Genomic DNA, 17,998 nt, shown 5'->3' with positions numbered 1-17,998 from the left:
TCGGGTCTGAGTGCTGAGCCCTCTCCAGGGATATTTTACCAGATGGCACACCCTGCTGCGTCTCGCCATCCTACCAAGTCCCTGGCAATCCCCCTCGCTGCACCCCTCCACCCAGCTCTGAGCCCGCCAGCAGCTCACCGGTCCAAAACATGTCACTGAGCCATTCTGGGGCTGACACTCAGGGTGGCACGGCAAACAGTGTCTGGCATTCACATACTCCCTGGGGAGCCTGAGAGAAAGGACAGTGGTGAGCGGGTCTGAGAGGAGCCCCATGCACCCCTCCAGCCACCCCTCTCCTCTGCCCCTCATACCCCTGCAGTACTCGGCATTCCTCCACGCACTCCTGGCCCCGAAGGAACTGGCTGCAGTTGACACACTGGGTGGGCCCTGGACCCCAGCAGTGCCCTCGGGCGCACAGCTGGTGGCAGGCCAGGCCCTCGCCCACTGCAGTGAGGAGGAAGGGACCGCAGGGGACTTTTAGGGGAGGCCCCAGGTCCAAGTGAACCAGGGAACTGGCTGTGGGCATGGCTCTGGGCTGGAGGGGTGGGGACAGGTGGGGCCGATGTAGGGAGAGGAAGAGTTCTGAGATTTCAGAAACAGAGGGGGACGGAAGGATGCCAAGGCAGGTGGGACCCAGCTAGAGAAGCCATGCCAAGAGGCCAAGCCAGCCAGAGCTGCGCTGAGTCAAGAAGGGTGCACAGGGACAGGCAGTCTGCACAAGTCCAAGAACGCTGGTGCCAGGACCCCGTGGGCACTCTTGTGTGCTGGCAGATGGGGAGCACACACACTGGGCTCCCTGTCTTACCACACTCGTCCTCTGGCCGGTTGGCAGTGTGGAGCAGGGCTTGGTGCGGGTTCCGGAAGAGCTGGTCCCAGGGCACCGTGTGCACAAAGCAGAGGCGGGTGTTATGGTGGATGAGGGCCAGTCCACTGCCCAGTTCCCTCAGCGAGCGCAGCCCCAGCCAGCTGATGCCCAGCCCTTGCAGGGTCAGTGAGTAGGCGCCACTATGGGAGAAAGGAGGGCACCTTACCATGGTCCCCTTCCCGGACAGCAAAGGCTACTCTCATCTTCCTCCATCCCCAGCACACTCTGCAGACTTTCATGGAAAGGTTACTGCTATGTCCCAGGGGAACAGGAATACTCCCTCAGGCCCAAAGCTTCCCACAGGGACTCCTCCCTGGGACTCCTCTCCATCAGGCCCCTTCTTTCCCAGTACTCACTTGTGCAGAATTCGTCCCCGGATTACTTGCAGGTTCTGGAGGACGCTAAGGTCAGGCAGGCTGTCTGGCCATGCTGAGATGTATAGGTAACCTGCAGGCAGAGGGTGAGATTAGGGGAGTGGGGACAGGACACGGACTCCCAGCCCCGGCAGAGCAGGATGCAGAGACAGAGCCCACCTGTGATCTCTTCCAGAGTCTCAAACACTCGGAGCTGCTCCGGCTGAAGCGGGGCGGTGTTGGAGGCTGGGTCGCTGGAGGGATCAGGAGAGGAATCAGCAGGGCCAGGAACAGAGTGGACATCACTCCCAACACTGGCCGTGCCAGCCACTCCCCACCGTGAATGCCTTCACTCAAACCCTTTGCCCATCGAGCCCAGCTGTTCCCATCCTGGGCTTCAAAGCCCAGGCCTTAGTTTGGCAACATCTATCAAAACAGCATTTATATCCTTTGATCTAGAAATCTTATTTCTGCCCGGGCACAGTGGCTCACACCTATAATCCCAGCACTTTGGGAGGCTGAGGCAGGCAGATCACAGGTCAAGAGATGGAGACTATCCTGGCCAACATGGTGAAACCCCATCTCTACTACAAATACAAAAATTAGCTGGGTGTGTTGCCGCGTGCCTATAGTCCCAGTTACTCGAGAGGCTGAGGCAGGAGAATCGCTTGAACCTGGGAGGCAGAGGTTGCAGTGAGCCGAGATCACACCACTGCACACCAGCCTGGAGATGGAGCAAGACTCCGTCTCAAAAAAATAAAATAAAAAAAGAAATCTTATTTCTAGGAATGTGGCCTAGGGAGACACTGGCCCAGAGCCACATATAAGGTGGAACTGTTTGTAAGAATGAAAATGGAACATGATCTAAATGTCTATTAGTAAATAGGGGAGCTGTTAAATAAAACCCTGAGCCACCCAGCCACATAATAACAACCAACATTTAGGAGCACTTAGTATCTGCCAGGCACTGTTCTAAGAGCTTTACAAATACTAACTCATTCAAACTTAATAATCATCTGGCCAGGCGTGGTGGTATAACCACCTTACGAGGTTGGGACTGTTTTTGCCCCACTTTACAGATGAAGAAACTGAGGCACAGCACAAGAGTCACATGCCTAGTAAGTGGTAGAGTCGGGTTTCAAACCCAGGCAGTCTGGCTCCCAAGTCTGGGTTCTTAGCTGCCTCTCCTTGCTGCCGTCTGCTCTGCAGCTGTTGAAAGAACGAGGCGGTTCGGCAGGAACTGTCATGACCGGCTCTCAAAGCAAGGTTCAGACAGTGCTCCCCATATGCTCCCATTTACAGAAACAAACCTCCCCACCAAAACGATGAAAACCACACTTCACTGTGTGTGTGTCTACAGATGCATAAACAGTCTAGGTGAACACATGCACTGCTAACCATGGTCACCTCTGGAAAGGAGAGTGGAGGTAAAGGAAGTGTGAAAGATAATTTTTATTTTATTTTTTTGAGACAGGATCTTTCTGTCACCCAGGCTGGCGTATGGTGGCATGATCTCAACCCACTGCAGCCTCCACCTCCCAGGCTCAGGTGATTCTCCCACCTCAGTCTCCCTGGTAGCTGAGACTACAGGTGCATACCACCATGCCTGGCAAATTTTTTGTGTTTTCTGTAGAGATGGGATCTCACTATGTTGCCCATGCTGGTCTTGAACTCCTGGACTCAGGCAATCTTCCTGCTTCAACCTCCCAAAGTGCTGGGATTACAGGTGTGCACCACCACACCTGACCCCCTTTTTGGTTTTTTTTTTTTTTTTGAGACAGGGTCTCACTCTGTCGCCCAGACTGGAGTACAGTGGCAAAATTATCTCAGCTCACTGCAACCTCCACCTCCCGAGTTCATGCGATTCTTCTGCCTTAGCCTCCCAAGTAGCTGGGACTACAGGCGCATGCCACCAAGCCTGGCTAATTTTTTGTATTTTTAGTAGAGATGGGGTTTCACCATGTTGGCCAGGATGGTCTTGAACTTCTGACCTCAAGTGATCTGCCTGCCTCAGCCTCCCAAAGTGCTGGGATTACAGGCGTGAGCCACCGTGCCTGGCCCCAATTCATTTTTTATCGAAGTATAACTTATATTTTTATTGAAGTATAACTTATACAATAAAATGCGCCGGGCATGGTGGCTTACGCCTGTAATCCCAGCAGTTTGGGAGGCTGAGGCGGGCAGATCCTGAGGTCAAGAGATTGAGACCATCCTGACCAACATGGTGAAACCCCATCTCTACTAAAAATACAAAAATTATCTGGGCGTGGTGGCACACACCAGTAGCACCAGCTACTTGGGAGGCTGAGGCAGGAGAATCGCTTGAACCCAGGAGACGGAGGTTGCAGTGAGTCGAGATTGCACGACTGCACTCCAGCCTGCCGACAGAGCGAGACTCCATCTCAAAAAATTAAATTAAATTAAATTTAAATTTAAATAAATAAAATGTAGACTCTTAGCATACAGTTTGATGAGTTTTGACAAATGGATTCACTCATGTATCCAATACCCCAATCAATATACAGAACATTTCTATTGCCCCAGAAATGTCCTCATGTCCCTCCCGTTTGAGGCCCCCCACCCTAGGGCAACCACCATTCTGATCTCTCCCACCAGAGTGGTCTTGTCTGTTCAGAGCCTCACATAAAGGGGATCAGACAGTATGGAATCTTGTCTCTGGCTTCCTTTGCTCAACGTAATGTTTCTGAGATTCATTCATGTTGTATCAGTAGTTCGTTTCCTTTAGTTGCTAAGTAGAACTTCACCAAATGGACATACTGCCACTTGTTTATTCCTTCACCGAGTGATGCACATTTGAGTTATTTCCAATTTGGGGATATTTTGAATAAAGGTGCTATGAACTCAAAGGGAATTTTTTTTTTTTTTTTTTTTTTTTGAGACGGAGTCTTGCTCTGTCACCCAGGCTGGAGTGCAGTGGCCGGATCTCAGCTCACTGCAAGCTCCGCCTCCCGGGTTTACGCCGTTCTCCTGCCTCAGCCTCCCGAGTAGCTGGGACTACAGGCGCCCACCACCTCGCCCGGCTAGTTTTTTTGTATTTTTTAGTAGAGACGGGGTTTCACCGTGTTAGCCGGGATCGTCTCTCGATCTCCTGGCCTCGTGATCCGCCCGTCTCGGCCTCCCAAAGTGCTGGGATTACAGGCTTGAGCCACCGCGCCCGGCCTCAAAGGGCATTTTACTTTATCTAGGTGGTCTGACCTCCATACAAGTCCTTGTTCACGGATAGCATGTCATTTACAAAAATAACCACTCCCACCCCAAAGACCGTGCTCCCTCTGGTCTCCCATCTGCTTTCTTTGCATTCTTGCCCTCCCCCCCCATCAACTTCTGTCTCCTGCCATCCCCGAGAGATGCTGCCACATCTGGATCCTCAGGACTCTGTCTGCCCTGACACTGTCTCAGGCCATTGTGCCCACTCTTACCCATCAAAGCTCTCTGGCAGAAATGCCAAGCTCCCAAAGATCTTCTTGCAGCCAGCAAACTCCTGGATATTGGCACTGGTGACCGCCCTCACCTCTCGCAAGTGCTCCATGCCCAGACCATAGCACACTGAGGGGGTGGAGGTGGGTGGGTGGGGAAGGGGCTGTCTCAGCCTTCACACCGGGACAGGTTAACAGCTACATGGGCATCAGGGTCCAGGCCCTTCCCCACACTGACAGAGGACATAGGGACGCTTGTAGGGCTGAGGAGGGCCAGGGGTAGACAGTAGAAGGCAAGGACTGGGTCCCAAGAGGGTCTGAGGAAGGATAGGACAGGGAGGGCTGGGCCAGGGTTCATGCACAGAGGGACAGGAACTGCAGCTGGCCTTGGGGGCAGTGAGTGGGTACCTCGGGCACAGGGCTTGCTGCACTTCTCACATCGCTGTGTTCCGTCCTCCGCTGTCACCTCTTGGTTGTGCAGGGGGCAGACGAGGGTGCAGGATCCCACGTCCGTAGAAAGGTAGTTGTCTAAGGAGAGCAGGAACATGTAGCCACATTCCCTGGCCCTTCGTGCACCACCATGAACAGCGTCACCGTGCCCAGGCACAAGAAGAACAGTATCAACCAATACTTAAATGCCCTACCATGTGTCAGCACCTGACATCCATTTACTCCTCACAAGAACTGGATGGGATCAGCACTGTGAGATTCCCATTTTGCAAAAAGGGAGACCAAAGCAGAGAGTTCTGTAAATTATTCAAGGTCATTGTGCTACTGAGTGGAGGAGCGAGGATTTGAACCCAAATGGTCTGGCTCTACATTTTGTCCTCTCCCTAACACAGTCAGCCAGGATCTGAAGGTCCACTCCTGTTCCTGTGAAAAGAGGAGAGAGGTTCCCCAGGTCTGAGCCCAGTCCATAAATGCCCATCAGTAAATAGGTGATCTGTTAAATAAAACTGATCTAGGCCAGGCACGATGGCTCACGCCTGTAATCCCAGCACTCTGGGAGACCAAGGTGGGCGGATCACTTGAGGTCAGGAGTTTGAGACCAACTTGGCCAACATGGTGAAACTCCGTTTCTACTAAAAATACAAAAAGTACCCAGCCATGGTCGTGCATGCCTGTAGTCCCAGCTACTCAAGAGTCTGAGGCACAAGAATCGTTTGAATGCAGGAGGCAGAGGTTGCAGTGAGCCGAGATTGCACCACTGCACTCCAGCCTGGGTAACAGAGTGAGATTCTGCCAAAAAAAAAAAAAAAAAAAAAAAAAAACAAAGTCCGGGGTCGGTGGCTCATGCCTGTAATCCCAGCACTTCCGGAGGCCGAGGCAGGTGGATCGCCTGAAGTCAGGAGTTCGAGACCACCCTGGTCAATGTGGTGAAACCCTGTCTTTACTAAAAATACAAAAATTAGCCAGGCGTGGTGGTGGGCACCTGTAATCCCAGGTACTCAAGAGGCTGAGACACAAGAATAGCATGAACCTGGGAGGCGGAGGTTGTAGTGAGCCGAGATTGTGCCACTGTGATAGAGCTAAACTCAGTCTGAAAAACAAGACAAAACAAAAGGTAAAACTGATCTAGCCAGACTATAGAATAAAAGCTAACATTTAGGAGCGCTTAGTACATACCAGGCACTGTTCTAAGAGCTTTACAAATATAACTCTTTCAAATGTTATAACTACCTTATGAAGTTGGGACTATTCTTTCCCCCATTTTACTGATGAGGAAACTGAGGCACAGCAAGAGGGTCACGTGCCTACTAACTGATAGAGCCGGGTTTCAAACCCAGGCAGGCTGGCTCCCACGTCTGGGCTCTTAGCTGCCTCTCCTTACTGCCACCTGCTCCACAGCTGTTGAAAGAACGAGGCAGTTCGGCAGGAACTGTCATGACCGGCTCTCAAAGCAAGGTGCAGACAGTGCTCCCCATATGCTCCCGTTTACAGAAACAAACCTCCCCACCAAAACGATGAAAACTGTGTTTCTCCCTGGCACTCACAGGGACAGGCAGTCACACAGCTGGCGCCGAATGTATACCGGCCCTCGGGGTTGGGCATGGACTCAAAGGTGTCTGTGTTGTAGGTGACCAGGGCTGGGCAGTGCAGTTCACAGATGCCGCTGTGGTTGAAGTGGAGGCAGGCCTGGGAAGACAGGTAGCTGGTTGTCACTGTTCTGTTTTGCCCTGCTGTGCTGGGGCAATAGGGCAGTACCAGGCAGGGTGCCCACCCCTTGCATCCTGGGGGATAGGGCACATTGGGCACACAGCAGAGGCACATACCAGGCAGTCAGAGTGCTTGGGGCCCGTGCAGCCGGCAGCACACTGCTCATGGCAGCAGTCAGTGGGCAGTGGCCCCTTGCAGCGGGCACAGCCACCGGCACAGACAGTGCGCGTCACTGTTGGGCAAAGGGCAGGATGAAGGCTGAGTGGCACCCTGAGCACCAGACCCTCATCAGCATCACCTTCTAGGGAGACTACCTGCCCCAGGGAAGACATCCCAAGCCTGTTATCCCACCCCTCCCATGTCACCTGTATGACACCTGCATTCCACCCAGCCCCGGTCTTGGCCCTCCCCTTCCCTGACTCCAGGCCTCCCTGAGACTCACGGCTCTGACAATCCTCAGAACTCTCTCCCCAGCAGCGGGAGCCCTTACACACTGGAGAACAGGGGTGGCCTGAGGACAGAACCAGGGAGAGGCAGTGAGAGAGATGTCTAACAGTGAGAGGACGGGTTAATAACGGAGAGAGACACAAACAGCAGCAGAGGCCACGAGGCCAACTGCACAGTGAAGGAGGGACCCAGACAGGCTGAGAGGCCCCCAAACCACAGGCACAGCCTAGAAGCAGAGGAAGACAGGACAGAGAACCCCAGAGATGAAGAGGCACAGAGAGATGGCAGGAGGGACAGAGAGGGAGGAAATGGGTGTAGGCGGCTGGGGCAGTGGTGGGCAGGCACTGGGTTGTAAGTCGGGAGTCTGGGGCTGGGGTTAGGCTGTCTGAGAGAAGAGGCAGCAGGGAGGGGCATGGCTTACAGGCCCGAGAGCGGTTGGTGTCGATCAGTGTGAGAGCCAGCTGGTTGTTCTTATGGAAGATGTCCTTCCACAAAATCGTGTCCTGGTAGCAGAGCTGGGGGTTCCGCTGGATCAAGACCCCTCCTTTCAAGATCTCTGTGGGGTGAGCAATGATCAGGGGACCCTTTCCCCTTCTGTCACCTTCTGCTTCCCTTGGGGCCCTCCTGCCTTCTAAAAGAGGAGCAGGCCTTTTATACAACCCCAGATTCCCCAGGGAGGAGAGAAAGATATCGTCACCGTCTTTGAGCCCCACCACCACCACCCCCGCAACATGAACAAAGCGAGAGCCAGGGAGGAGTGAGTTGTCCATGCTACGTCCAGATGCTCACGTGGACCGCAGCTTTCTCCTTCCCTCTCACCTCTACTCCGGACATGTTGCTTGGTGGTTAAGAGACCGTGGAGTCTGAAACCCAGCCCCATCACTCACATCTCTGCAAGCCTCAGTTTTCTCATACGTAAAATGAGAATAACACTGATTCTTTCCTGACAGGACTGCAGTGTGACTGAAATGGGCCATGCGGGCAAAGCACCTGGCACCCAGACTCTGGGGCAGAGTCAGCTCCAGGGCCAGCAAACAGTTACATAGGCTGTTCACTGTACACTTCACTCAGCCAAGTGGGGGCAAAAACCCAGCCTGCATTCTCATGATTGAATTCTGTGCGCTGACGTAAGCTGCAGCTTCCTAGGAAGAAGGGGAATCTTTTTCCAGTCTTCTCAGGGTGTCTTCCCAGGCTCTGCCTGCGTCTGCCCAGAAGGGACACCATTTCTAATGCACACAAAGCCTCCCCATGGTTAGCAGTGGCCCTGGTCAGCTCTGAATAACCAAGAGAAGGTTTCAATGACGGCGAAGGCCACCTGTGAGGCTTCGAAGCTGCAGCTCCCGCAGGCCTCCTGGGGAGGCCCCTGTGACAGGGGTGGTATTGTTCAGCGGGTCTCCATTGTCTAGCACGGCCAGGGCATAGTTGTCCTCAAAGAGCTGGGTGCCTCGCACAATCCGCAGCCTCTGCAGTGGGACCTGCCTCACTTGGTTGTGAGCGATGAGCACGTAGCCCTGCACCTCCTGGATATCCTGGAAGGGAGAAGCAGGGTGGGGCTGAAACAGGGACACTGCCACCCCCAGGGCCTCCCTGAGGTTCCCCAGTACTTGGAGATCTTGGGCAAGGCCCCCAGCCACTGAGAAGTCCTGTTCCCTCTTATATAAAACGATAAAATGGAGATAAAGATCACGCCCCACCTTGCCTCACCAGATTCTTATACGATCAAGAAAGATAATGGTGGGGGGGTACTTCGTAAACTCTGAACAGGTACCCCGCCCTCTCTGCATCTCAGTTTCTTCATCAGTGAAAGCAAAGGCCTGGATGGGATGGCGTCTGCAATTTTTTTTTTTTTTTGAGACGGAGTTTCGCTCTTGTTGCCCAGGCTGGAGTACAATGGCATGATCTCGGCTCACTGCAACCTCCGCCTCCCAGGTTCAAGCAATTCTCCTGCCTCAGCCTTCCCAAGTAGCTGGAATTATAGGCATGTGCTACCACTCCCAGCTAATTTTATATTTTTATTAGAGACGGGGTTTCTCCATGTTGGTCAGGCTGGTCTCGAACTCCCGACCTCAGGTGATCTGTCCACCTCAGCCTCCCAAAGTGCTGGGATTACAGGTGTGAGCCACCATGCTCAGCCAGCGTCTGCAATTTGACAAACCAAGCACATGGCCCCACTCCAGGGTCCGTGGACACGACCCAGCAGGTTGGTTTCCACTCTCTCCTGCTCATAATCTTTTCATAGACATTTCTCTTTTGAGCTTCACAATTGCTCCCAATATACAGATAGGGAAACTGAGACCCCGTGAAGCTAAGGGGGTGTAGGCCACATTCATAGGGCTCATCAGTGGCAGAACTGGGCCTGTAATCCACCTTTCTCACCAGCCCTTTCTGCTGCTGTAGATGGGAGAAGGATAGTGGCTGGGGCAGGTGGACGGGGGACATGATCATGCTGGCAAGAGAGCACAAGATTTAGCGGAAACACAGACGCCTCCCATCCAGAGATGACCTCGGCCAGCCACATTAGAGAGAGAGTCAACTGATTCTGCAGTAAAATGAATGGGGGTTAGACGTTAGAAAGGACTTCCTGGTTGAGAAACCACAACAAAAGAGGAAACAAAGGGCAGGGCACCTTCTTCTGCCACCCACCTGTAAACAGAGGGCTCAGCCCAGCTGGAGGCAGGGCCTGGCTGGGTTGCCCACGGGCCTCACCTGCAGGAAGGAGAGGCTGGCATTGGTGGGCAGGTAGGTGAGTTCCAGGTTACCCTGCACCACCTGGCAGCCCTGGTAGAGGTGGCGGAGCATGTCCAGGTGGGTCTCGGGACTGGCAGGGAGCCGCAGCTTCATGTCTGTGCCGGTGCACACTGGCAGGAGGGAGCAGATGGGTCAGAGGACACTGGCGGGGGACCTTCTTGGACCTGGCCTCCCCACCCAAACTCACTCCCAGAGTCATTTCATCTCAGACAGGGAGAAGGCTCACTGAAGGACCCCTCCGCCGACATCCCTTGCACACTGCAGGTTTAACAGCAGGAGAAAGCTTGTGTGCTTGGGAAGTAGAGGGATTTCAGGGGAAAGGCTCCTTCTGACTAGGCCCACCCTGTGCATCCAGAGGCTGCCCCAGCGTGCCAGCCCTGTGGAGCTCACCCGCCAGTACAGGGTGTTGGCTGGTAAAGAAAGGCTTCCTTTGTCCCAAAGGCACAACTCAGGGCCAAGGGGTAAAAATCCCCCAAGAGAGGCGATGACGAATCCTGAATCTTCTGGATGCCCCCTGCCCCTCTCCCAAGCAAACAAACTCGGTGCATTCTCCCTATGCCATTCCAGCACACCCATGTGCCAACCTCTTGGCAAGGGATCCACACCCCCGTAATGCCACCCAGAGAGTGGGGAAGGAGGGTCAGCTGGAGTTGTAGCTGGGGCATGGGGCAACCGGGGCCCTGGTCATTGCAGAGACCTCTGGGAGTCTCCCATGAATAGAAAAGGAGCATCAGACTCCAGTTGTGGGCATCTGGACCCAGGCTGCAAATCCCAGGCCAGGGTGAAGCATGCGCCAAAGGTTCCTGTGCTAGCACCCTCATCCTGGCCACCTCCTCAGGGCAAGACTCCAGAAAGAGCTGGCAGAATCTGTGCCACGAAACTGCTGCCACAAAGGCACTACGTCAGCCCTGCATACCTGCCCAGCGCCAGCCATCAGCCATGGGGCATGGAGCTGAACTACCATACCTGGCCCACCTGGACCCCAGCCTGGTATCCCTGAGAACAGAAATGCCCACTAAGGCCAGGAATACTAGAGGGGGCAAAGCAACCCTGGTGAGGGGGCGCCGGGATAGCAGCTCACCCCGGGCCTGCCAGCGGGGGGAGATGAAAGTGCCCAGATGAACTTGTTTTTCTGCTCTGGTGAGATGAATCACCTGGCGTGTCTTGCCCAGGAGATCGGGAGGGTGGGGGCAGAGGGCACCCTCAGGCCCACAGGTGCCTGAGCTGCCCAGAATTCCTGCCGGTCACTGCTCCACCTCCTGCAGGCTACATGCAGATTCAGGGACAACACAAGGGCCGGGTTGGGGTCTGACACCAGGGGCACTGCTCTCCCAGCAAGTTGGAGTCTAAGGTCAAATCCTAGGGGGTAATATGAGGTACCCCCTGCCTTCAGAGAGCTGGGAGAGGCTGGCAGGGTGAATCCCCAGGTTCCCTGCCCGGGCCAGTGGCCACAAACTGGTGGTCTCCTAGTGATACCCAGAGTGGCCTCTATTCCCACCTCTCTAGGCATATATGCACAAAGAGAGAGGAACAGGAGGGCTCAGAAATAGAACTCAAGGGTCCATGTCCCTGAGGGAGGCCTCCCCACTCCATGCCTCACCCACTTGCACCCCCTCCTCTTCCCCACGCTTCCTCCTCTCCCCACAGACTCCCAAGAGAAACAGGAGCTGGGGGTGGCAGGCCAGGCCCAAAATAACGCCCTGCTGCCAGGACCTCCCCGGGCCTCAGCCCTTCAGCTGCTTTACAGACACAGCTGTCTGCAGGCCCAGACCCCAGGCCCTGGCTCAAGCCCAGGGTCCCCGCAGGGCTGGGGCAGGGGCCGACTCCACCCCCTGCAGCCCTTTTCAAGGGACACCAGCTGTGGCTGCCAGGCAATAGGAAAACAACAACAAGTGGGAGTGGGGGCTGCCACAGTAACTGATCTGAGCACCTACTGTGTGCCTGGCAGGCACTCTGGGTGGATCCACGTAACATGCTCCAGAAACTGGGGCTGTTTGCAACCTCCATCTTGCAAAGAAGACAACTGCAGCTGGCAGGGGTTAGCTCTCGCATCATAAAGCTTGTGAGCAACAGGCAGGACTGGAACTCAGGCCAGCCTGCCTTCAGATCCCGCATTCCTTCCACTAGGCCTAACTGCACACACACAAATCCACCCCACACCCCACGCCAACGTAAACACATGCTAATTCTCCCAATGCCACCTACAAACACCACAGGCTCTAGGGAGGGCAGGGCAGCCGGGCTGGGTTGGGCTGGAGGGTCAGAACGGGTGGTAGCCCCACCCCACTAGCAAGTTTGTTTACCTGATTTGTGGCCAATTTGAGCCTGATTAAGAATCTTAAAGTGTTTTCAGACAGGTGGTAAAATTGGTACCCTGAGAACGGCTCCCAGGGAACTGCAGGCTTGCTGGCTGACACCCTCACCAGCCTACATGAAGTCAAGAAGGCCTTCCTGACACCTCCCTCCCACTCTCCCATCTCTTTACCACTGTCCCCATATCTGCCCTGTCCCATTGATTTTCTTTTTTTGAGACAGAATCTCGCCCTGTCGCTCAGGCTGGAGTGCAGTGGTGCGATCTCGGCTCACTGCAACCTCTGCCTCCCAGGTTCAAGCAATTCTCCTACCTCAGCCTCCTGAGTAGCTGGGATTACAGGCACTTGCCACCACACCTGGCTAATTTTTGTATTTTTAGTTGAGACGGGATTTCACCATGTTAGCCAGGCTGGTCTCGAACTGCTGACCCTGTGATCCACCCGTCTCAGCCTCCCAAAGTGCTGGGATTACAGGCGTGAGCCACGGCGCCCGGCCCCCACTGATTTCCTGGGAGGTAGGTCCTAATTCTACCCAGGAGCATCCTTGTCTCCAGGACCCTGCCCCTCAGGAACCCCAACTTCCAATTCCCCAGAGCAAAGACAGTATGAGGCAGGATCAGCCACAGGCACCGCTGGATGAGTGTCTGCTGAGTGAATGAATGAGTGAATGAAGTCCAGTGAAGAGTCTCCAAACAAAAGGGACCGGTTGAGGTCATGGTATCCATCTCTCTGCTCAGAGCTGGTCACAGTCCTTCATGTCTATCCGGACTCTGGTGGTCAGGACTCGACCCCAGCCCTGGGGTTTCTCTCAGGTGGATTCTCTCCTCCCCACCAGCTTGCAGCCCCTGCTGCTCCTCTTGCTCACAGCAGAAAAGCCAACACTTCCCTTGGTTTCCATGAACACTACAGTAAAATGACCTGTGTCCCCAAAGCTCAGCTCTCCCAGACCCACAATGTCACAGACCATTCAAGTGACACTGGGATTCCCCAACCACAAACACTTGGTGTATAAGGCCTGACATCAGACCAGGGCCTGGGCCCAGAGTCTTTAGATGAGAACCCTAGCTCGGCTACTCACTGAGTGATCTTGAGCAAGTCCCCAGACCTCCAGGGCAGAAGCTAAATTGGATTCATCTCTATGCCCTGCAGTACCTGCAACTCAGTGCATATTTACTGACCTAAACTTGGCTGTAACAGCTCTTACTCCCTCAGAGGAGGTATATGAGAGTTCAATGAGGTAATGAATTGCGCAGCCATCTGTAAACATGACGAGGCTTTGTAAACAGAACTGGGACAACACAAACATTTGCTAGAAAATTCTCCCACTCCTTGAAAGAGTACACATCCCTTACCCCACCTCGGCTCTCTTCCCAGTGGGAGGATGGGTGGCCAAACAAAAGATGGAAGTGCCACTCTAGAGGGGCTTCTCACAGGTGGAGGGTAGGGAAGGGAATCTCTTTCCAGATCATTCCATCACCCAAGGACAGGCACAACTACCCCGAGCCCCACCCCAGCCCTCCCAACCACAGCCCCACACTGGCCCCTCACACTGACACTTCAGCTGTCTCTCTCGCCCACAGCCCTGTGTGTCAACATGGCCTCTGTCCCCTCCTGCCCGCAGCCCTCTGTCATGCTGGCAGGGCCCATAAGGAAGACAGGCATTGGCTGGACAGGAAGGCAGAGGACTCTGAAGTCAGGAGGGGACCTCAGGGCCCCCCAGCTCAGTCCCACTTTCTACAGCCTAGAGAAGTGGATGGAAAGGCCATTCGCCTGAACAAGAGGAGCGCTTCTCCTCCCAACTGGCCACCTGCCTGCCCCTAAGGTTTTGTTCAACCCATTACTGTTGGCTGGAATAAGACTCTAACCACCTCTTAATGCCTCCTCATCAGAGTCCAAAAATGCCCTGGACATTACTGGGTAGCTGGGAGCCTTGGATAAGGTGTTTCATTTCTCTGAACTTCCATTTTCTCATCTGTGCACCTACTTCACAGGACTGTTGCAGAGATAAAATGAAACCATGGATAAAAACCTAGCATATAGGAAGTACACCGTACGTTTCTTAAAAGTTAAGACAAGACAGGTTCATACAGCAGGAATATGGGTAATCCCAAACCACGAGAAAATTAAACATGCTTTGTGTTTGACTTTGGAAAGCCCTTTTTTTCTTTTTACATTTGATCCCTATCTTTTCAATTGTTTTTTCTTGACAAACAAAATGAGTACTTTCCCCAAGTATAGTAAAGACAGGAGGCTGTTGGAAGAATCATCCTGGAATTAAAATATGAAGGAGTTCTGCAAGATTAAAAGAATGTATTTGCTGCAATTTGTAAAACCCATACCTCTAAGAAAGGATCTCAGCAAAATCCTGACCCCTCTGGGGCTCCCCCTAGGCTTCCCCTTCCCCCACATTCCTGCCCCAGCCCTCAGCCCTTGGGTAAAATCTGGGTGCTGGAGGCAGCTGGGTGGTGCACTATTTTTCTGAAACGGGGTCTCATTCTGTCACCCAGGCTGGAGAGCATTTGCGATCACGGCTCACTGCAGCCTCAACTTCCTGGGCTCAGGTGATCCTCCTGCCTCAGCCTCCGGAGTAGCTGGGACTACAGGCACGTGTCACCACATCCAACTAATTTTTGTATTTTTTGTACAGACAGAGTTTTGCCTTGTTGCCCAGGCTGTGCAATGACTTTTTAACCAACTCCTGCACAACACAATCAATAGTGCAGGTTGAAGGGGTGAGGACATAAGGAGGCCCCATCCAGAGAACCCAGCCCTCAAATCCAGCTCTGCCATTCCCTGATCAACTCCCAGCCAAGGTGAGGAAGGGCAGCAGCTCAGCCTGACAGCTCAGTATGGCCTCACCCTTCTCATCAGAAGGTGAGAGGTGAAGATGCCTGCCTGGGAAACAGGGAGGGCAACGATGTACTCCCTGGAAGAGAGGAACCTTCTTCCTCAGCAAGAAGGCGTGGCCACAGAAGGCTACCTCCCTCTGTTTATGGCAGATCTGGCCCAGCACCTTGAGGGAGTTCCTGGAGGGGACAGAGTTCAGCCTGTGTCCCCGAGTCAGCAGAGAGACTGCTGTTTGGCAACACAAAGCCCAGACACACAAACACAAAGACCACACAACTGAGGAACACCCTGGCATAGACATGCAGAGATAACATGGCCATGCACTCACTCACAGAGGGCCCCTCGGGCAACACACCGACAGGATGACACCCACCCCCTCCCCAGACCCCCTGACCTATGGAGACCACCCACAACTCCCAGAACACTTTCATTTTGTCTCCCCTACAGCCCAGTGACTCAGGGAGCAGCGTCCCTCATTGCTCCCCCTCATTACTCATTCATACAGCAATTTCGAACGCATGGTTGGGGGTCGCACTGCCTGGGGTCCCATCTTGCCCCTACCACTTACTAGCTGCTACTCAATCTCTTTAAGTCCAGAATGCTGGCAGAACTTCCACTATAGGGGTGTTCTAGGATTAAAGGAGAATGCATGCAAAACACCACAAACAGTTCCTGGCAGAGTATACCTGGCCCAGGCTATATGTTAGCTTTTATGATTAATACACACAGGTGGACAGATGGGTCAGGATACACACTGCCCCCACTCACCCTTCCCCACGCACAGCACCAAGGAAAAGGCAGCAGAACAACGCAGCCTTCCCTAGGCCCCCATCTGGCCTTATTTCTTAACTTCCTTCCCTGGGAACTCTCACACTTTACACCCCAAGAAACCCACCACCACCCCTCCATGGTCCACGCGCTCTAAAAGTCACAGAGTACAGTCCCTAAGCTGGCCCCAAGAATCTGTTCAAAGCAAACATCTCCCCCGCCCCCAACCCAGACCCCAGCAAGAGGCCACCCTCTGGGCCACGCTTTCCTCCCCGGCTCTGGTTGGGACAGGTTGCCATGCCACCCTCCACCCCACCACACACACACACCCGACCCCGCCAGAAGCAGGAGCAACCAAACCAAAATCGTCTGAAGAGGAGCAGGGAGGGGCTGGAGGAGGGGCAGGGCAGAGGACCCCCCCCAAGGAATCCAGCCCAGGCCAGTCCGGAGGCGGAGGCTGCCAACTGGAAAGGCTTTGAGAAAGCTTGAGGGGGCTCAAGAAGGGGGTAAACGCGCGCGCGCGCGCTCTACGCAATATACCCTTTGCGGGAAAACTTTCTGAACAGTTTCAGAGAACTTCTTTGACAAGTTTCCGGAGCCCCTCGGAGCCTGGAAAGCGCCAGTCTCTTGGACGGGCCATCTCGAGCCGCTGCTGTGTAACTGCCCCTCCGGCCTGAGGGCCCGGCTGCCCTGAGCGTCTGGACCGTCCGCAACTTCGGGATGGGAGAGCTCGTCCAGGCCCTTCTGGCCCCGCCGGCCGGGGGACCTCGGCGGGGGATCCAGGGGGCAGGGTCCCGCCGCTGCTCCGTCCCCTCCCAACACCAGACCCACCTTGGGTGCCCGCAGCTCCGGGGGGCAAGAGGGCGAGGAGGAGCCCCCAGCGGCACCAGGCCGCCAGCTCCATGGTGCTCACTGCGGCTCCGGCCCCATGGCTCCGGCTGGACCCGGCTGGGAGGGCGTGGGGCGCGGGGTGCGGCGAGGGGTGGGGGCCGGGCGCGCGGCGCCGGAAAGAGCCCCGTGGGAAGGGGCGCACAGCTGCCCAGGGGGCTCCCCTGGTTTCTCCGGTCCCAATGGAGGGGAATCTCAGTTCCACAACTTCATTCTTATACTTCCTCAAGCAGCCCTCCTCCTCCACCTCCTCCTCCTCCTGTGATTGGGAGCAAGCGCGCTCCCAGCTCGCCCCCTCCAACTGCATTCCAACAAGTCTGGGAGTGGCAACTCCCAGCTTCACTTTCTCCCTCTCTTCGCGCAGGCCTGGGTGCGTCCCTCCCAGCTCCGGGACGCCTGGGTTGCCTGCAGCCGTTCTCACACTTTTCCTCAGAGAATCCCTAAATGCAGAGGCTGGTGATTCTGCCATCTCCCCTCGGAGTCCGGGACAAATTCCCTAGGCTGCCACTCTTAACACTTTTTTAAGTCTCAGGTTTTATCTTAAACTTTTCTGGGGAGCTTGCATCCTACTCCATCCCAAGCCTATTTGTTTTAATATCAAATAATGGTTTTCCCACCACATCCTCTAGTAAAATTGATAGTCAAGGAGGGGGATGTGTTGTGTTTGCCTTGTGGCTTCCAGGACCCCAGGGCATATCTTCTGGAATCTTTTAAGTATCTGAAAGCATGATCTTAAGGGTCTACAAATTTGGGAGGAGATGGTCACATCGAAAGGACTTTTTTTTTTTTTTTTTTTTTTGAGATGAAGTTTTGCTGTTGTTGCCCAGGCTGGAGAGCAATGGCACAATCTCTGCTCACCGCAACCTCTGCCTCCCTGGTTCAAGCGATTCTCCTGCCTCAGCCTCCCGAGCAGCTGGGATTACAGGCATGTGCCACCACGACCAGCTAATTTTTGGTATTTTTAGTGGACACGGGGTTTCTCCACATTCGTCAGGCTGGTCTCGAACTCCTGACCTCAGGTAATCGTCCCACCTCAGCCTCCCAAAGTGCTGGGATTACAGGCTTACAGGCATGAGCCACTGCACCCAGCCTGAAAGGACTTCTTTTTTTTTTCTTTTTTTTTTTTTTTTTGAGACGGAGTCTCACGCTGTTGCCCAGGCTGGAGTGCAGTGGCGC

General features: G+C 54.4%; 1 protein-coding gene across 1 annotated transcript in view; it reads right to left on the bottom strand.

The window, feature by feature from the left end:
- LOC105472243 (erb-b2 receptor tyrosine kinase 2) overlaps nucleotides 1–17,043 on the bottom strand; it is a 29,803-nt gene extending 12,760 nt beyond the window's left edge. The window contains exons 1-14 of the mRNA XM_071083078.1: nucleotides 16,766–17,043; nucleotides 9,966–10,117; nucleotides 8,575–8,788; nucleotides 7,681–7,815; nucleotides 7,255–7,323; nucleotides 6,929–7,044; nucleotides 6,650–6,791; nucleotides 5,064–5,183; nucleotides 4,659–4,785; nucleotides 1,399–1,472; nucleotides 1,222–1,312; nucleotides 806–1,005; nucleotides 312–444; nucleotides 139–229 (exon numbers count right to left, since the gene is read on the bottom strand). Of these exons, the coding sequence (XP_070939179.1) occupies nucleotides 139–229; nucleotides 312–444; nucleotides 806–1,005; nucleotides 1,222–1,312; nucleotides 1,399–1,472; nucleotides 4,659–4,785; nucleotides 5,064–5,183; nucleotides 6,650–6,791; nucleotides 6,929–7,044; nucleotides 7,255–7,323; nucleotides 7,681–7,815; nucleotides 8,575–8,788; nucleotides 9,966–10,117; nucleotides 16,766–16,838 (1,737 nt within the window). The 5' untranslated portion in view covers nucleotides 16,839–17,043. The remainder of the gene's footprint in view (nucleotides 1–138; nucleotides 230–311; nucleotides 445–805; nucleotides 1,006–1,221; nucleotides 1,313–1,398; nucleotides 1,473–4,658; nucleotides 4,786–5,063; nucleotides 5,184–6,649; nucleotides 6,792–6,928; nucleotides 7,045–7,254; nucleotides 7,324–7,680; nucleotides 7,816–8,574; nucleotides 8,789–9,965; nucleotides 10,118–16,765) is intronic.
- Between the last annotated feature and the right edge of the window lie 955 nt (nucleotides 17,044–17,998).

Source organism: Macaca nemestrina, chromosome 17 (genome assembly GCF_043159975.1).
Source record: "Macaca nemestrina isolate mMacNem1 chromosome 17, mMacNem.hap1, whole genome shotgun sequence".
Lineage (NCBI taxonomy): Eukaryota > Metazoa > Chordata > Mammalia > Primates > Cercopithecidae > Macaca > Macaca nemestrina.
The sequence above is the reverse complement of the archived record's forward strand: the minus strand, read 5'-3'. Positions and strand labels throughout refer to the sequence as shown.